Source organism: Phaseolus vulgaris, chromosome 3 (genome assembly GCF_000499845.2).
Source record: "Phaseolus vulgaris cultivar G19833 chromosome 3, P. vulgaris v2.0, whole genome shotgun sequence".
In the NCBI taxonomy this organism is placed as follows: domain Eukaryota; kingdom Viridiplantae; phylum Streptophyta; class Magnoliopsida; order Fabales; family Fabaceae; genus Phaseolus; species Phaseolus vulgaris.
Window position 1 is genome coordinate 51,117,553 of NC_023757.2, and position 19,442 is coordinate 51,136,994.

At 32.7% G+C, this 19,442-nt stretch overlaps 2 protein-coding genes across 5 annotated transcripts; both read left to right on the top strand.

The window, feature by feature from the left end:
* The first annotated feature begins 849 nt into the window (after positions 1-849).
* LOC137808565 (bZIP transcription factor 16-like) lies at positions 850-8,284 on the top strand. The gene is made up of 13 exons (XM_068609736.1): positions 850-1,141; positions 1,712-1,822; positions 1,905-1,964; positions 2,046-2,120; positions 2,278-2,367; positions 2,471-2,530; positions 2,676-2,854; positions 3,645-3,699; positions 6,722-6,764; positions 6,869-7,155; positions 7,227-7,304; positions 7,389-7,514; positions 7,764-8,284. Exons 2-13 carry the CDS (start codon positions 1,754-1,756, stop codon positions 7,893-7,895), a joined length of 1,254 nt encoding a protein of 417 aa, XP_068465837.1. The 5' UTR covers positions 850-1,141; positions 1,712-1,753; the 3' UTR covers positions 7,896-8,284.
* Positions 8,285-10,843: 2,559 nt separating this feature from the next.
* Positions 10,844-18,117, top strand: LOC137808560 (plastidal glycolate/glycerate translocator 1, chloroplastic-like). 4 transcript variants are annotated; one of them, XM_068609730.1, is made up of 11 exons: positions 10,844-10,954; positions 11,217-11,331; positions 11,693-11,790; positions 11,865-12,144; positions 12,219-12,534; positions 13,074-13,335; positions 13,534-13,649; positions 16,014-16,123; positions 16,939-17,116; positions 17,318-17,447; positions 17,783-18,117. In XM_068609730.1, the coding sequence occupies exons 4-11, from the start codon at positions 11,866-11,868 to the stop codon at positions 17,931-17,933; spliced, it is 1,542 nt and encodes a 513-aa protein (XP_068465831.1). In that variant the 5' UTR covers positions 10,844-10,954; positions 11,217-11,331; positions 11,693-11,790; position 11,865; the 3' UTR covers positions 17,934-18,117. The 4 variants fall into 4 exon arrangements, with proteins under 4 accessions (XP_068465831.1, XP_068465830.1, XP_068465832.1 ...); XM_068609729.1 differs by lacking the exon at positions 11,217-11,331 and having other exon boundaries at positions 10,844-10,958; positions 11,679-11,790; XM_068609731.1 differs by lacking the exon at positions 11,217-11,331 and having other exon boundaries at positions 10,852-10,954.
* Positions 18,118-19,442: the final 1,325 nt, after the last annotated feature.

A 19,442-nucleotide genomic window follows, 5' to 3' on the forward strand; every position in this document is an offset into this window, starting at 1 on the left:
TTTTTGTGTTCTCTCTAACTAGTGTACTACATGTTTTAAAATATTTTTAGTCTAGATAACTAAATACTTAAATAAGTATATTTTGACACTTTAAAGGTACTTTAAAGGTAAATTAAGAGGAAAACTAGAGAAGGTACATAATGTTAGATTAATATAAAAATTAATTATAAGAACCGTGTTAATTCAATGCTCACAAGTGTAATTTAATACTTCTTTAGTTATTAATTTAAGATTTTTGTCTCTAATTTTATTTTCAAAATTTTAAAATTCACAATTTCACTTTAGTTATATGTTTGAGAGAAAAAAAATCCTTTAAAACTATTACATTGACATGTACACACATACAAATTGCATTTGGTTAATGTTTTTCTTTTCAATTGAACAAGTTTGAAATGATGAACTACCACACACAAAACAAAATAACATTCATTTAGTCTTCTTTCTCTTCTTTCAAACCACACATGATCCTTCATCATCTTCTTGAAGAATTTTCAAAATTGAGGTGTATAACCAAAAGTGCAACTTAACATTTTTAATATAAAGTAATAAGATTTTTTTATTTATTTAATAGATAATATTCTATACAATTAAACATTATAATTAATAAAAAATAAATTTTAACTGCATACAGAGTTTTATTATGCATAGAATTGTAGATAAAAATAAGTGTATGATAATCCATGGTTAAAATTAACCATATATATTATAAGTTAATTTATAAGATTAAGTTAAATTAAAGTTTACTTTTAAATATAATTTCAGAATATTTTAAATTTCTAGATTTAAAGTTATTTTTAATAATAATTAATAAAAAGTAAATTTTAACTAGAATTTTAGATAAAAATAAGTGTACCAATGTTGGAATTAAGAAGAGGCCACATCGTAAGGAATACATTTTGGTTCTTTCCGAAATCGAAGCAGTAACGAAATCTCCGCCACCGGACAGCCACATCGCACCACCTTCCCATTGCTTTCTCGCCGTCAACAACACACCGCCACCCGCTATCAAACCTCAACCTAAACCCAAACCAAACCAACCCTAATTCTTCCTCATTCTTCAATTCTTGTCACAAAATCGCTTTCATGGTTTCCCTAACAAATTGCCCCCAAAAAGTTTTTCAAGGGCCTCCATGTATATGAGGTCTTCTCTATATTTCTTCTGCTTTAGCTTTGCCAATTACTTCTTGTTCTGAGCTGGAACTTGTTGTTGATACCTCTCTTCCTCCACAATTTTAATTGTTCACGGGGCTGGGTTTCATGAATTTCACGTGTGTACTTTATTTCTGTCTCTTTTATTTCGTAAAAAAATTGAAGTATTTGATTATTTTTGCCGAGTCAATTTAGGCGGAGACTAATGTGGTAATGTTATATTGTTATGACACTGATGAACTGGACCTACCAGTACTATGCTGGTTTGGGAGAAATATAGGAGAGAAATTAAAAAAAAATGGATTGTGGGTTATGTCGGCAATGTTTGTTGTGGGCAAAGGGAGTAAATGCATTAGTTGATTTCCTGTTGATATAACCAATTCGTGAAGTATATAATATAATACTGAATTTTGTAGAATAGTTTAACCAAGAAACGGGTTCAAGAAGTGTTTTGTTTCACTTGCATATCTTTTTTGTTATGGAACTAGTTGTTTGTTTCGCAGGAGAGTGGTATCTGTGTCCATTTGGCTGCCTTGTGTTATAAGTTTTGTTCTTGGTGCAGAATGGTTTAGTGTATATTATTGGGAGATACATATATTAAAGCATGGGTAGTAGTGACATGGACAAAACCCCTAAAGAGAAGGAGTCTAAGACACCTCCAGCTACGTCACAGGTCTATCAGGGATCTTTTGTTTTGTCTCTATTGACAGTTAAGTGTTTAAATGATGCCAGAAATATTTTATTGTCTTCTCCAGGAGCAGTCTCCACCAACAACTGGCATGGCGACTATTAATCCCGACTGGTCTAACTTTCAGGTTTTGAATGACAAAACCTTAATTTGCATACTGTGTTTTATTTTTGTGAAGCTTTTGACCCTCAATTCCTTAATGTTACAGACATATTCTCCCATGCCTCCACACGGTTTCTTGGCATCAAGTCCCCAAGCCCACCCATATATGTGGGGTGTCCAGGTATTTATGACATACACAATGATTGGTCTATCTCATTGGTACAATAATTTAGAACACTGTATCCTCTGAGTTTGTCTTTAGAAATCTGAAGGGATTTGCAAAACTTAATGTTGCCAATCCTTCGATGTTGTTAACATTATGATATATTTACTTGCAGCATATTATGCCTCCCTATGGCACCCCAGCACATCCCTATGTAGCAATGTATCCCCATGGTGGCATTTATGCCCATCCATCCATTCCTCCGGTATTATTTATATAAGGCTTTCTTGTGGAGATTATTTTGTAATTAGTCATCATAATTTAGAATTCATTAACCAATATTTGCATGTTTCTACCAATTTTTTTAGGGGTCTTATCCTTTCAGTCCTTTTGCCATGGCTTCTCCAAATGGTATTGCAGATACATCGGTGAGTTATTTTAGTGTTCTTTTTTTTTTTTTTTTTTTCTGCTGTGCTCTCACTTTGTCTTTCTTTTGTCACTTCCTGTCATTTCTCCTTCCTGTGCGCTAGTTGTCTTTATCTAAGTAAAAGTAACCTACAAGTTGACATGCAGGGAAATAACCCAGGCAGCATTGAAGTTGGTGCTAAACCTCCCGAGGTGAAGGAAAAATTACCGGTCAAAAGATCAAAAGAAAGTGCTAGTGGGGGCAGTTTGAATATGTGGATTACAGGAAAAAATAATGATCTTAGTAAAACAACCGGAGAATCTGCTAATGGGATTCATTCCAAAAGGTAAATTTGGTTATAGATCAGTAGTTGTTGAATTAAGGCCGCTGTTATTTGAATCAAAGTAAGCTCATATTTTAGAAAACATGGATTATCTATAATATATAAAACTAATACAAATTTAACATAAAATAAAATACATATTAAATCCAGTGAGATACTCTTACAAATTGAGCATGGGTCACTGTAGACATAATAAAATGTTACAATTTATTTATAGATATTTTTTTTATCTTTACTAGTTTATTTTTTTTTAAATAAAGTAAAAATATTATCATATGAAACTGGGAAGTATTTGAAGTGTTTGACATGAATAAGTGTCTGACACAAGTACAACTAAATCCAGCTACTATTTGGAATTGTCCGAGCTTTTTCTTATTTTTTATCCCTTCCAGTGTTCAACCAAATTGTTGTTTCTTGATATGTTATAGTTATGGAGATCATTCTAGGCCATTCAAATAAATATAGTAATTTGGTTTGACTTTCTTTAGCTGTATCAGTATGCACGTGTTTAATACAGCTTGAAAGCTTTTGTATGGAATTTCTTGATGTTTTTTACTTTTAGATGACTAGAGGAACATTTGATATTTAATATGCCTGTAAAGTTCCCAATATTAATATTTTTTAGATTTTCAATTGTTGGGGCTTTATTTGTCTTGTCTACTGCAGTAAATATATTGGTAGGGTAGGGTTGGCAATGTATGGTTTATCACTTTATATTAGTCCCTTGATTGGTTTTCTATTTGCAATTGCATACTGGCTATACTTATACTGATGCAAAAATTTGGATTTGCAGTGGCGATAGTGCAAGTGACGGAACTAGTGAAGGAAGTGATGAGAATTCCCAGAATGTAAGTTCTATGCCACTTGTCAAAATTTATCTATTCAAGAAGTGACAGCCTTAAATCCGTGTTGACTCTTGGATGCTTGTTTAGAAAATTGATATCTGAATGAGTGATATTTATCTAAACCTCTTTGTAGACTACCAAAATATAATTCTGTAATATTTTACTTTACTGGCATCAGTAATTGGCATGATATAATTCTAAAAAATAACTCTGTCCTAGGGGGTGTAAACACAACTTCTTAAAACTTTGGTATGTAAGAAAATACTTCTTAAAAAAACATTACAGTTGCAAGTTTATGATTGAAAAAATAAGAAAGGTTATGTGGTTTTAGTAAAATTTTGTTACAAAACAGCATAAAGAATTTATGAATGTTCACATTGTTATTACCTAAAGCCAAATTTTAAGACAGATTATGTTAATAATTTTAACTTTCTAATGTGTTTGTACATTGGGTGATGAAGATGGCATGGGTCTTGGTTGTATAACTCCTATTGCCCTATTTTCAGTTGCTATGGAATGTCATATTTAGCACAATTGATAAGTTGAATCTTAAAGTTAAATATTTTCAGAACATGAAACATGCATTTTTTTCCTCATTACATTATCAATAGAGATCTCGATTTATCTTTCAAAAATTAAAATAAAGTATTTTATCCTTATTGTACTAGTTGTCTATGATAAACTGTTAGGGCTTGTAATTTCACTTTGTTAAACTAGCTTACCAATGTCTACAGAACAGCAAAATTCTTATCCCATTAGATTAGGTGAAGTTGGTTATATAGATCACACAACACCATTTGTATTGATCACACAAAGCTATTTGGCTTGGTTAAAGACCGTGTAATCTACTCTCCTCATTAATGCTTCCAGTGAACTATGTTAGCATCCAAAACATCTTAACCAATTTTTTGTCATCTTTTCCTCAATTTTGCTACATCAATATCTTATTGTATACTACCATTTTGTATCCTATCCTTTCTTGCATGATCACAAATTAATTTATGCTACTCCCACCTTTTTCTCTTATTATGCCTCTTAGAATTTGGGTTTGGACCTTACTCAAGCCCACAAAATTGGCTTGTATGGTGAGAGTTATCCCCTCCACTTATGTACATTATATACTTTAATGCGATTACGTCACTAGTATATGTGGTATCTTTAACACATCCTTTCACGTTGAGGATTAGACTTCACAAGCATGAAGTTTATAGGATTGGACATATGAGGGTGCTCTAATAGACCCAACAGGGCATATCACTAGTTGATGCGATATTTCTAACAATCCCTTTATAGCCTAATATTCAGTACTATAGAATATAGTTTGACAAATAGCAATATAATAGAACATGCCTTTGTACTTGGTAGATGCTTTGTGAACCTTAGGTTTTATTCTGCTTGCCTCTTGCTAGAATTGCAATGCATATACTCTGTTTTATTCCTACTCAAGTGAAAACTCTATTTACATAGGCTGTTTACAAATCTTAAGTTGAAATTTAATTGTTTTCCATAATCAAAACTAAGGATCCACACAAAAAGAAAATGCAATTAGGGTAAGAACATTGAAGACTAAATTAAACAAATAATGACTCAAGAGTGTGCCTTGATATAATTATTAGGAAGTGGGTTTAAGCCTAACTCACCCTCACAAAACCAACTTGTAAGGTGAGGATTGTCTTCACTTATATACTGTAAATTGAACTTATTTCTAGTTTATGTGAGATTTCCAACACACCCCTTGCATGCCAAGGCATGCATATCTCGTGTGTGGGACTAGATATTCATGGGTAGTCTGATAGTCTAATAGACCCTATGATAGACTATGCAATCATATTAGGAAGTGAGTTTAAGCCTAACTTATCCTCACAAAATTGGCTTGTAAGGTGAGGATTGCCCCCATTAATATAATGTAAATTGAACTTATCTCTAATCGATGTGAAATCTCAACATCCCCTTCACGATGAGGCATGTACATCTCGTGTGTGATGATACTAGATATTCGTGGGTGGTTTGATAGCGGGTGACACGATACCATCAAACCTCGCTAGGATAGGTTCTTATACCATATTAAAAAGTAGGTTTAAGACTAATTCATCCTCACAAAACCGGCTTGTAGGGTTTGGATTGCTCCCATTCATACCCTGTAAATTGGCCCTATCTATAATCGATGTGTGATCTCCAACAATATCCTCGGAAAATTCCTAGTCTTGCTTCCTAGAGTTGTTAAACTAGTCGTTACCACATCATACATGAACACTGTCTTTTCTATAGTTTCTCGTAACACTACTCTTGGCACTCAATCATATAACCTTTTTCCAAGTCAATAATAAAACACAAGTCTTTCATTTTGCTTTCTTAAATTCCCTTCAACTCCTGTAAAATATAATTCACTTTTGTATTAGACCTTCCTGACATTAAACCAAATTGATTATCTGCAATACTTATCTTTTCCTATAATCTATGGTTTATACTTGTTCTCATAATTACACAGTATGACAGATAAATTTATATTACTGTAGTTAACACAATTATGAATATCTTCCTTGTTTAAGACTTATATATAGAAGTGTTCTTCCTCTGCTTATTTGGTATCTCATACCCAAAACCTCTTGATTCCCCCAAAGACTGATCATGGCCACAATTAGTTGTGGTGCGGTGGATTAACTTCATATGCTAACCAGAAAAAAGAAGAAAAAGCTTCATATATTAATAGGGTTTTCAAATAAAATGCAATTACCATTAAACTGACCAATGGGATATATGAATTGATGTATGTTTCAAAGCTTTACGGTAAATGTGCTTCAGGCATTTCTGGTAAATCTTATTCCTAAAAAGCTTTACCCATACTCATACATAGTGTTAGCATGTTCATGTTTGAAAAATAAGGATCTTCCTTCTATAGCGTCTTAAAAAAGGTTTCAATTGATTTTTAGAAATGTAATCTATTGTAGAGGCTGCCTTTTTTTTTGTGTTTTGTGCTTCCACTGCCTGGTAGAGTTCTTGGTATTTATTGCAATGAGTTTTGTAGGACTCTCAATTGAAATCCGGGGAGAGGCAGGACTCTTTTGAAGGTATGACAAGGTTATGTTTGGAAATATTTTCTAGTTGTGTTGCTTTGTGTATACTAATAGTGTATCCATGTTACGGCTGAAATACATTTTTTGCTATATTACAGACGAACCATCTCAAAATGGAAGTTCGGCACATGCTCCTCAAAATGGGGTACATAGTAGACCTCAGACACTTGTTAACCAAACTATGCCTATACCTATATCTACTGCAAGTGCTCCTGGAGCAGTTCCTGGTCCCACTACTAATTTAAATATTGGAATGGATTACTGGGGCACGCCAACTTCATCCGCCATTCCTGCACTGCATGGAAAGGTCTCTTCTACTGCAGTTGCTGGAGGAATGATTACTGCTGGGTCAAGAGATGGTGTTCAGTCCCAAATTTGGCTACAGGTTGTTGCATTATTGGGTATTACTTCTCTGAACTTTTGTTTTAATCTTCATCCTTTTTGGTTAACTTTTAGGACGAAAGAGAGCTTAAAAGACAAAGGCGGAAGCAGTCTAATAGGGAATCTGCACGCAGATCCAGGTTACGGAAGCAGGTGACAGAGAGTATACCTTTTTTCATTTTTCAGGTTGCAGGTCATAATTGTCAAATTTAACCCTTTTGTGTCCACTGTTCTCAGGCTGAATGCGATGAACTAGCTCAGCGTGCTGACGTTTTGAAAGAAGAAAATGCCACTCTCCGAGCAGAAGTAAGCAGGATCAGGAGTGAGTTCGAGCAGCTACGTTCAGAGAATGCTTCCCTCAAGGTGATTTTTATATCTTAAAATGCTTTGATACCTGTTTTTTTGTCTATTATTCTAATGGGCAAAGCACTGTTGCCCGTACCAAGTTATACCTATTGTGATACTCGTCGTATTTGAACCCATATTTGAGAGAAGGAAAAGGCCTAGATGACTAATATGACCATTCTAATTTTCAATTCCACTCTTGCGACCATACAAAATTTATGCACACTGAGTCTTCTATCTGATATACATGATATAATGGTGCTGCAGGAGAGACTTGGGGAGATACCCGGTGTTGCTACGCCTGGGAACGAGGATGTTAGGTCTGGCCAGAATGATCAGCATGTTAGTAATGACACTCAACAAAGTCGTCAGAAAGAGGCTGTGCAGGGTGTTCATTAGGATCTTGCTCCCTGCTGCATGTTGCTTTTTTAGGAAGATAACCTAACCAAGTAGCAACACAGCAAGCTCTTGTTTTTGGATAGCTTTCGGTTCAAATTGTATTGAAGGCGATCATATGTAGTTTTAGGATCTATTTGTCATATGATCCCTCATTCCTAATTTGTCATGTTTTTTATGGCAAAAAACTTGTATTGTAGGTAGGGTTTGAATACTTCTTGGTCATACCTTCTCTGCTACTTCAAAAGTTATAGCAGTATGAAGCATGATTAGTGAAACTAATTATTGTCCATTATATGGATTGTGGTGCTTCTGAGCAAATAATCAATCAGGAATATATGTCAAGGAAATGGAATGCAAGTTCAGTCATAAGAAAGTTTCAAGTTTGAGTATAGCTTTGTCACCATCATGGATTTTTATATGAATTATATTGCTTTAGAATTGTGAATGCATAATCTCTTGTTTGATAAGTTCTGAGGTTAGTCTGTTAAATGGTGATTGTTCATTGTCACAATGTTGGTTATCTGAATCGTTTTAGATTTATTTTGAATTGTGAATAGAGTCTATTATAAACGAAAAAAAGTTATGAGAAAAAATAAATTAAATATTATATATAAAAGTGAAATTAAATGGTTAAAGTATTTAACTTATAAAAGCAAAAAACAAAACATGAATTTTCTATTTTCAAATCCTATATCCTGATTTTATTTTATACCTTCATGGATAATCTTTTAGATAAATATTACTTTGTTTATTCTCTATCTTCAATATGATATTTTTTCAGCTCATTCTTATCATCTCTTTTTATTTCTCAATCTATATCTACAATTTCATTAATTTAATTTTCATGTGTTATTCTACTAACTCTTTTTTTTCAATCTTAGTGGTTAAATTTCTTAAATATATTAAAGAAATGAAAAACACTTTATGAACATGATAATATTTATGATTAACTTAATTATACAAGTTTGAAAATTTGACAAATACTTATCTTCATTTTCTTGTTTGGATCCAGCTCTTCAACAATAAAAGATTTCTCAGTATCCATGAAACATTTAATATTTTTTTAATAATTTACCCATTATTTGGTTCAATATCAAATAAAGAAATAGGATTATAAATAACCCATTTCTCCTTTTTAACATTTTGCATAATCTCAAGTTGAATATGATACTTAACAAAAACAACATTTAATCTTTAATCTTTGTTTGCTTAAGGAAATTTTTTTAGTGTGTTGATCAAATATACTCTAATTTCTTTCGTATCTTTTCAGTGTTATATTTCTTACAAAATCATGAAAATTAATTAGAAATTTACTAGGTTGTTTCTTATCCTTAATGACTATTCCATGTTTCTTATGTTTCTTTAGAAAATCCCTTGACTAATTCTATCCATGATATTTTTTCATTGGTATCATGTAAATCATATAAAACTTTACCATCTTCCAATGGAATTTTGTAATAATAAAACCTAATAAAAATAAGTATAAAAAATCATTATTAAATTGTAATGCAATCTTAAAAAATTTTAAAAATATGATATTATAGTTATGTATTAAGATTAAGATAGTAAGGAATAACATGAAGAGCATTATGTGATTGAAAATTCTAAAATGTATTAATAATTATATTTCACATATTTTTATACCACCAATCTTGATTCTTGAAATATGTAGCTATTTATTCTTTAACTTCATTTATAGCTTTGTAGACATATGACATAAATTTTAAATCTCCATTTACAAGTCTCACTACCTTCACAACTAGAATTATATACTTCAAACAATATTGGATGAATTTTTAAAATCTATCATGATATAAAACAAAGTTCACCACTTGTTTACCTTTATTTTTACTATTATGATTTCTAGTTGTTCATCCTCTAAATATATGTAGATTCAATAGCTTTCTTTTATTGTGGTATACACTCTAAGGTGAGAAGTGTTGGGTATGAAACCAGAACCAATTGAGTTGGACTGACTAAACACATGTTTAGTGGGTGACCTTAATCATTGTGCCTCATTTATTATCTTTATTTAAAGAGATCATTGTGCTTGTAATTTTTTACGCAACAGGAAAGAAATAAAATCTAATAGTTAATAGTTGCTCGTGTGAATGTAGGTTACATTTGGCGACCGAACCACGTTAAATCTTGTGTCATTTATTTTTTCTTCAGTTGATTCGTGATTGTGTGTTGATTCCGCGTACTTTTTTTTACCCATCAAGAAGAGCATTTGCAAAACCTAGATTATTGCTTGAGCTAATGTAATGATTTTTATATAAATTTACGATCATTAATGCCTATAAATAAATGAAACTTCTTTTTTTTAGCATTTGTAATGATATTATACAAGTTAACCAATGTTTTCAAAAATTAAATTAAGGTTACAAGTTGTAGAAAGAGAACAAAATAATTTTTTTTATCTCTAACATCTTTCTTACTTCTACGAAATTATAAGCACTAACTTCTTCTACTATGAAATCTAACGTCATTCATCACTTGATATGAAATAGATTTTAAATGAGAATGCATTCTCATAGGTACATTTGTAGATGTCCATTATCATCAACTATCTATCTTTAAACATTTCATTTATAATTTTTCTTTTTATAACTCTTTATTTCCCTTTCTCAGCAAATAACTCCATTGTTTTTTTTTTCTTCTTTGAAGTGTCTTGGATATTCATTTCTTTAAACAAAGTTTGTTAAAATATATTATTTTAATTAATTAATTTATGAAAATATTAAAACTATAAAAATAATAAGATTATATATATTTTAATATAACAAAAATGTAAATACATATTAAAAAAAAACACGTATAACTAGTTATAAATAATAAATATTATTGTATGGTAAATATATGTATGTCTGAATTTTTAATTTGAAAATATTAATATTTTTATTTTTATAAGTTCAGTACAAGTATAATTGAAAATATTTGATTATTATTAAAGATTAGTAAAACAAAGAAAAAATATAAAGTCCACTTCTTCTTCTCCGTGGTGCTATTCTCCACCATTTTTCTTTCTTTTTTCTGCTTCCATCGCACGCTAACCCTGGGTATGTATTTTTATCCTCCTTGCTTTCACTTCTGCTTTATCACCGTTCCAATATACAGGCAACAATGTCGCTCCAATCGAACAAGTAATTGAAGCTTCATTAATTGTGCGCAAATGTCGCAAAATCGTGTGATTCAGTTTTTCATTCATACTACAATTCAAGATTCAAAACTATTCATCATTATGCATAGCAGAGGAAGTTTTTCTTTCTTTTAACTCAAATCTTACAATTCTTACTATTGTAATGCTCATAACCACACCAGAATGAACTTCAGATGGATGTATATACACTGTAGTATTCTCTATGTTTGTACTGAACAATGGGATCATTAGTACAGTATTTTCTGTGTATGTAGAAATCAAAGGTGGAAGAACAAGGTAGGTTTATATCGAATAAAATTAAAGCTATGTTTTCACAAGTTTCTTTTAATAATTTTATTTTTAATTATGTGTATGAAAAAGATTATTTTATTTTATTTTTTTCGTATGGTAGAACTTAAAGAAACTTCTTTATTTTTTTCGTAATATATGTGAATCTTCAATTATAAAACTTTTATGTTGAAAATTTTGTGTTTATAGAACAGTGCTTCGTCTCTATCATGTAAAAAGCTATATAACAAAAATGACTTCTATGTAAAGAGAAAAACAAATCAAAATTATGTTTAGCATTACAGAACTTTTACAAATCTGCCATAATGGTAAAGAAACTGTGATTTTGATCTTAGGAGTGAATTTTCAGGTTTTCACAGTTTGAATAGGATGAAGCTTTGATGGTTGTGCACTCTCGTCTCATCCCACCCATTCAACACTACTTCTTTCTGTCCATACATTTTTTCTGTAAGTTTCTCTCTCTGTGTGTGAAGTGTCACAAAAATGTGAACTCTTTCTTTCTCTCATCGTTCAAGTTGCAGGATGTCCACCTCTATGCCAGTTCCCATGGCCACCACAGTGTCACACTCTTTACCCTTTTCACTTCCCAAACTCAAACCACCCTCTCTCTCCCCTTCACTCTTCCGCCGCACCTTTTTCCTCAACTCAACTCTCAACACCCTTTCCAACCGCACCATTCCCTTCACCACTTTCTCACCAACACTCTCTAACCCAACCCGCAAAACCAGACACGTGCCGGCAAAATTCTCCCAAGCCGACACCGGAAGCACCTCCAACTCCTCCTCCTCGCTCACCAACACCGTGAGTGCTTGTTCTTTCCACGTGTCACTCTTTCATTCAACGGAAACCATTTCAGCTTGTGTTTTGCTTGTTAGGTTCTGGGTGTTCTTCATTTGGTGGTGTCCCTGGGACTTATTCTGGCGGCGGACATGTTTCTGAAGAAAGCGTTCGTGGCCGCGGCGATCAAATTCCCCAGCGCCTTGTTTGGGATGTTCTGCATATTCTCGGTTCTGATTACTCTCGACGCCACCGTGCCCTCTGCGGCTACGGCATTGACGAACTTCTTTGAGCCGGCGCTTTTGTTCATTCAGAGATGGCTTCCGCTGTTCTATGTTCCCTCTCTCGTTGTTCTGCCCCTTGCCGTCAAAGATGTTCCCGCTGCCTCTGCCCTCAAAATTGGCCTTATTTTAGGTCAAAGCTTCTTTCTTTTGTTTCTCACTGAATTGCTTCTCAAGTTGCCTTTTGGTTAAAGTCCATAACTTTATTTTGTCATTTTAATTTAACTTGAAAGATAACTTTCACACTAATCAGGACTATTTGGTTATTAATTTATAATATTAGTGATTAATTTAAATTTGTTACACATTCAGGACTAAATCAATTTTTTCATTCTTTACCAGATTAGTCATTGCTTTTAGCTTTGTAGTTTTCGTTTAATGCTCTTAGCTATTTATGACTGAACTACTGTTTTATTTGGTTTTCAGTTTGAACGATTAGTTCTTCAAATTATCCTTAATAATAACCTGTCTGTTTTTTGGTGACCAATTTGATTATTTAGAGTTAATTATTAGATACTCTCAGCATTCTTCATAAACTTCTTATGGCATTTTAAATTATCAAGGGTCAAGTCTGCCCTCTCCCCCTTTTCTTTTCAAAGTCTGTATCTTTTGTTTAAGATGAGCCTATGCTGATTAGTGTTGAAAATTACTGATATTTGTATTGTTGTTCAGTTGGAGGATGGCTAGCTACTCTTTGTGTTGCTGGTTACACGGCTATAGCAGTAAGAAAAGCTGTGAAAACAGAATTGGTGGAAGCTGAGCCTATGGGAAAGCCGTCTCCATTTTCTGTCTTTGAAGTGTGGACGTGGACTGCTGTTCTCATTATATCTTTTGTTTCTGCATTGTTTTACCCTACAGCTCTGGGTACAAGTGCCAGAACATGCCTTCCGTTTTTGCTTGCAGCCACTGTGTTAGGCTATATGGTTGGCTCTGGGTAAATATTTTCCTTTCACTGCTGCATATACGCGTAGACCATTTATTTTTCCTTCGTACAAGGTTTCTCGCTAGAAGACATTAAAAGAAGAGAGTATTCCTATATCCATGATAATGCTATTAAAATTTTCTGCTATCTGTTATTTTTAAAATTTTATCTTTTCTAAAATTTCACTAATTCTTGCTATTCTTTTTCCAGGTTGCCAGCGAATTTGAAGAAGGTCTTCCATCCTATAATTTGCTGTGCATTATCAGCTGATCTGACAGCATTAGCTTTTGGGTATTTTTCCAAGTCAGGGCTTGAACCTGTGCTAGGTATGATTAGAAGATAACTATTAGTTACTATATTATGTAGGTTTCTCTGAATTGTGGTTCCCATTTGCTAATTTCAACTAGGAAAAGAAACTTGAGTTTAAATTACTAGTTTGGAACTTATTCTGACTGTACAGTTTACATACTTATCATTTATGATAAGCATTTGAAGTCTGCCGGAAAGTTGAGTAATAAGTAGCGAACTGTTTACTGTTCAAATCAAGTTGGTAAAACCTTTTAGTAGGAAACAGTTCAAATCAAGTTGGTAAAACCTTTTAGTAGGACAATGAGGTATTGAATGACTTTCTGCTAATATAAAGGTAAACTGCAGCTAAGCTCAACTGATTTGGTTGGATATACAGCCTCATAATTATGATAATGTAAAGTCATGTCACTGAAGGCTTTCAGTTTAATGTAGCAGAGTGTGATGAAAATTTATCAAAAGATACTATTATGTAGTGGCCTAAATTTGTGATGAATTGTTTGTTATTATGTTTAAATATGAAGAGTCGATAAAAAAAAGTGATTTAAGGTCCGTTTAAGATGTCATATTATTGGAGTGCTTGGATCACTCTAGTCGACATGATATATGTAATAGACACAATGAAAATAACTTCAGAGGAAAGAGAATGATTTTTTGTGTGTAGACATGTTCTTCAATATGCTTTTTCTAAAGCAGCACCAAGTTTACTTGGGGTCTGTGAGCCAGAGATTCATTTAAAGGTCATTAGTGCTAATTCATGGATTCATACTCTTAAATTCTTTGACCCAAAATTTCTTGAACTAATCATAACTTCTGTTAATCCTACCATTGTTTGATTGACATCCTTAATATAATACGAGTGCTTTGTTTGCTTACTACTAGGCAAGTTTTTGCTTGGAGGGGATTATTATTCTGTAAATCCCTACTACCCTAATGTCATGCTTTAAGTAGATGAAAAAAAGGTTCTCATGTATTTCTTCCCCAAGCTAATTGTTGCTTTGGTTATTTACTCTTTTAGGAAAGAGTTATGCCTTTATATATCACTTATAGATCATGGCTAATGGAAGATTGTTTGGTAATGGAAAACAGAGAAAACAGTTATTTTCAGTGTTTCCTGTTCAAATTTTTTAAAACATAGATTGAATACAAGGTGACATTTTTGTAATTAAAAAGTGAAAACAGAAAATGAAAATAAGAAATAAAAGCCCTAGTGCCTTCTTAGGAGTCTTTCATTTTGAATGTTCTGTTTTAAAAAAATTGTATAGGACTATAGGAAATGATGATTGCAAAAATTATGAGAAAATTATAAAAAATTGATTTCATTGTTTCCTATACAAAATTTTGAACGTAGGAAGCAAAATGGAAACAAGATGGCATTTTGTAATTAAAAAAGATAAAAAAAAATAACATTTTCTCAAACTTAATGGTCTTATCCTTTTGAATGGGCAGTAGTTTCCTACCATTTAAGACTTTAGCAAGGGCTTTACTCTACAGGCCTGTCCCAAGCTTCAAAGCAGTATGCATTGTACTGAATCCTAACCTCATCTGGACTTGGCTTGTCACTTTGAAGTTTCTAAAGCATTTATTTAAAACCATGCATTAACTGAACATAGTGAAAGGTTCTTCTGGTAGGAGAACCTACCATTAATTAATTGGATTTCGCTTCCATGTTATTCTCTTCATTTGCAGAAAATTTTCTATTCTAAGAATGATCACGCCTAATCAATGATCATATCTTATGCGATTTGGCTGGGGTTAGCTGGCATGATTTTGGACATAAGTGACATTTGGAAAATTTAAAATGTTCTCACGAAGTAAAAGTATTCTAATTTAAAGGCTTTTTAAGGTCGTTGAATTAATAATTTCAAAGGTTGAAAATACAAAATATGAAGAGTCTCTGTATCTGTTTAGGCTAAGACATAATAGTTTACTTTAAATCCTTGTTTATGCAAGAATTATCATTAAGATCCCTATTACAGCCTACCAATATATGGATAACCAACAATATGCACCCTAGTGCCCGCACTAAAAGCTCCCATCTTCTGCATCTAGCACCCTCAACATTATATCTATATATTATGATAAAAGTTGTGTTCATGGTGCTTCTTGGATGTAGCGCTGAAACCATTAGAGACAAAAATCTCTTTTCAACTCAATAGGGAATGATCTTTGTTCAAGAATAATTAGGAATTATGATGGTTCAAATGTCTAGTTTCACGGAGAGTACGCCTGGCATTTGATTTCAAATCATTTTTTCCTTTTATTTGTCATACAATATGGTTATTCGCTCTGGTCCACTGTTCCTATGCAGTTCTTTTATTTATGCTATTTCAGCATAATATATCTATACTTTGTTTCTATTGATTATTCTTTCTACATCACAGGATATTACCTTACAAAGGCATCCTCTAATCCTGGAGCTGGTGATATTTTAATGGGATTTTTGGGATCTGTCATTCTCTCATTTTCCTTCTCTATGTTCAAGCAAAGAAAGGTAACCATCTAAGTTTCCCAGTAAATAAATCGTACACTGATGTAAAAAAATTAAGCAGATGAATACAGTGTGTATACTGTCAAATGCTTACAGTATTTTACAATGTTTGACAAATTGCAATCAAACTTATACCTGGACTATGTTTGATATGTTATTTCTGAGTAGCTAATCATAGGTAATAGTTCAACAAGTGAGAGGTACTTGATGCCAATTTTATTTGCACATTTAACCCTTGCCAACCTCCTCAAGATTAAAAGTGTGGATTGGTGGTTTCATTTTGAATAATTTGACTTGCATTCATTAGACTTGAGTAAAAGTACATAATAAATATTGTATTATCATATTGGGGTGATGTTAAGCCACCAGGGATGGGCTAATGAAGAGGGTTCGGGTAGTTTGCAAAAGGTTATAAGTACCCATGGTAAATCGTCCCCAAGGATGTCTAGATGCTAGCTTTTTTCTGTTTTTTGTCTGGATATGTAATTTTAACATGGTTATACTACTAGAAGCCTACCTATTATTTTTTCTTTCCTTTTCAATTTCTTTCTAAAGTAGCTAAGACCCGTGAAAGGTGAATGGAATAGTCATTGGCTTCTATGGAGTTTGATTTTATGTGAATATATGAATTCAATAGAGCTACGAGCTAAGAACATATCATATACCCTTACCCTTGTACGCATAATGTTTCACTTGGCCGTCATTAGCATGATTTATATCCAAATACCATACTTGCTTTGCAACATTGTTTTGGCATCTCAAACATGTGATAGATGAATCATTTTATCATTGCTTACTGTTTTTTCCGTCATTTTCAGCTTGTGAAAAGACATGCAGCTGAGATTTTCACCTCTGTCATCATCTCAACAGTATTCTCACTGTATTCAACTGCCTTAGTTGGACGTCTTGTTCAATTAGAACCATCTTTAACTGTGTCCATTCTGCCCAGATGTATCACAGTGGCATTGGCCCTCAGCATTGTATCCTTGTTTGACGGTAAATATTATGCCCAAACTGTAATCATTTATCTCCATATTCTTGTCTACTCTAGAACTTGATCGGAGTTGTGGAACAAATCCTGAAATCATGCAGTCTTAATTTGTTTAAAGAATACATTCACAGTGAAAGCGACACTAAAAAATTATAAATTGTTTGTTTTACACAGTTCTATCTTTGAAAATTTCCCTCTGTTTTCAGGTGCCAATTCATCTCTCACAGCAGCTGTGGTTGTTTTAACTGGTCTGGTTGGTGCAAATTTTGTGCAAGCAACACTGGATAAACTCAGCTTTCGGGATCCAATTGCTCGGGGAATAGCAACTGCTTCTAGGTATATTCTGTGATCAATAGATAATTCACTTAACCAAAGTCTCATTTTCTCTGCATTTCACACTTCCATTACCACCGCAAGTTACAGGTCACCAACATTCTTCTTTCAGTTCTGTACTCTAATGAGTAGGGTGGGGACTTTTTATGATTCCCATTGTTGGGTTAAACTGATTGTGAAGAAACAATTTCTTATTTTCGCCACCTTCACGAGGGAGTTTTTGAAAACCTGGCGATTATTTCTCAAAAAATAATCTATATGAAACTTGCAATAATTGTTGGACAACACTTTCTTAGTGCATGGTTATTTACATGTTCTTGACTAAATATTTTTCACAGTGCCCATGGGCTTGGAACAGCAGCTTTGTCTGCGAAGGAACCCGAGGCTCTCCCATTTTGTGCCATTGCTTATGCTCTGAATGGTATATTTGGATCTATACTTTGTTCCATTCCAGCTGTCAGACAAAGCTTGCTAGCAATTGTTGGCTGAAATTGTCATTTACATCATCCCCTGCTGCTATTCATTCCTTTCAATGCCATAATAACCCGCAGTGCTTATCTGATAGATGCACAAAAATGTATAGGCAAAATTATAAACCATGTATTCAGTAACTCTATTATGTCAATTGTATAGATAACAATAATCCATTTATTTATTATTTATTTATATTCTATGTCGGCAGTTATCTATGTTGGACTTCATATTTTTATTGAGAGTTCTAAACTTCAAAAATTTGAAAAATTCTATAATAGGGCATGTAGAATGAATATACTCAACTTTCAGAATTAGAAATTCAACTTAAAATTAATTAATTAAATTAACAATTTGAGTTTAATTTAATGTCAAATTCTCATAGTCACAATGATAACATTTTTAAACATTAGAAAATTATTATAATGTTTGTAAAGATAAAATTAGCAGAAAATTGTTGTTATCCTATCTACGTAAGGTTAATTGTGATGTCAAGTTTAACACGATAATTTTTATTAAAAAAAACTAGTAAATTTAAGCTTAATTTTATAAACTTTACTATTCTTAATTTCAATGAAGTATCTTGTAACATTTTAAAAAATTTAAGTTTTAAAAAAAATCATCATTGTACAATAGTTCATAATAAATAAACATTTTATGTGAAAATAAGATAGGTTCTCGAACGGGGTTGAGGTCTAGAAAACTATTGAGACTCTTCTCATTTCTTAGTCGGTTGGTCGGTATATACTTCAACTCCTCTCCTTGCAAGTTTTTTCTTTTTCTCTACTTGTTCCACCTCTCGGTCTTCTCATAACCCATATTCGGATGACCTGCAGAAGACACCCTGACGCTCAAGTCAGTTTTAATATTCGACGCTCGGTAATTAGAACATTATATGATGACGTATTTGATTCTTGAAATTTGTGCTATTTATATTATTTTAGTGAAACTTTTTTATTTGGTCATATAAGAGAGTTTAAGTCATGTTTATGAGTATATTACCTAGTTCTTGATTGCTTATTAATTTCACTAACTCTCTTTAAGCATAAATGGATCGAAGTGTCGATCAATTAATGAAGATCGAGACATGGTATGGATCGTACTGCTATCATCGATATAACATATATATCTCTAATTAGCTCATTAATTATATAATAAAGTATGAGGAGGACACATCTTATATATCTTATTAATAAAATAGCATAACTATTTGAAGAACAAAAACATGGTGAATAATTAAGGATGACACATGCATGGGATCCTTAACACGTGTTCATATATAATTTCGATTTGGCCGAGGTGCCAGAACGTTGCATGAGTTGGAAGCAAAATGAATGAGCTGTTCTTTTCATTCTTCATGGTCACAACAATACTGTATTATACTATTATAGGACCTCATTCTCCTTTTCATTCTCCTTTTCTTCTGCATATATATAACATTTCATTGCTTTCTTCTCTAAGTCTTCCATTACCATCTTTCTTGCTTCTTCAACTCTTCTAGGTTTGCTTCATTCTTTCTTTTTGCCA

Excerpts from the sequence above, each read along its gene's own strand:
- LOC137808565 (XM_068609736.1), top strand. The coding sequence starts at position 1,754 with ATGGGTAGTAGTGACATGGACAAAACCCCTAAAGAGAAGGAGTCTAAG. Across the intron at positions 1,965-2,045 it reads CCGACTGGTCTAACTTTCAG|ACATATTCTCCCATGCCTCC; the intron begins GTTTTGAATGAC and ends TTAATGTTACAG. Across the intron at positions 2,121-2,277 it reads CATATATGTGGGGTGTCCAG|CATATTATGCCTCCCTATGG; the intron begins GTATTTATGACA and ends ATTTACTTGCAG.
- LOC137808560 (XM_068609729.1), top strand. The coding sequence starts at position 11,866 with ATGTCCACCTCTATGCCAGTTCCCATGGCCACCACAGTGTCACACTCT. Across the intron at positions 13,650-16,013 it reads AGGGCTTGAACCTGTGCTAG|GATATTACCTTACAAAGGCA; the intron begins GTATGATTAGAA and ends TCTACATCACAG. Across the intron at positions 17,117-17,317 it reads CATTGTATCCTTGTTTGACG|GTGCCAATTCATCTCTCACA; the intron begins GTAAATATTATG and ends CTCTGTTTTCAG.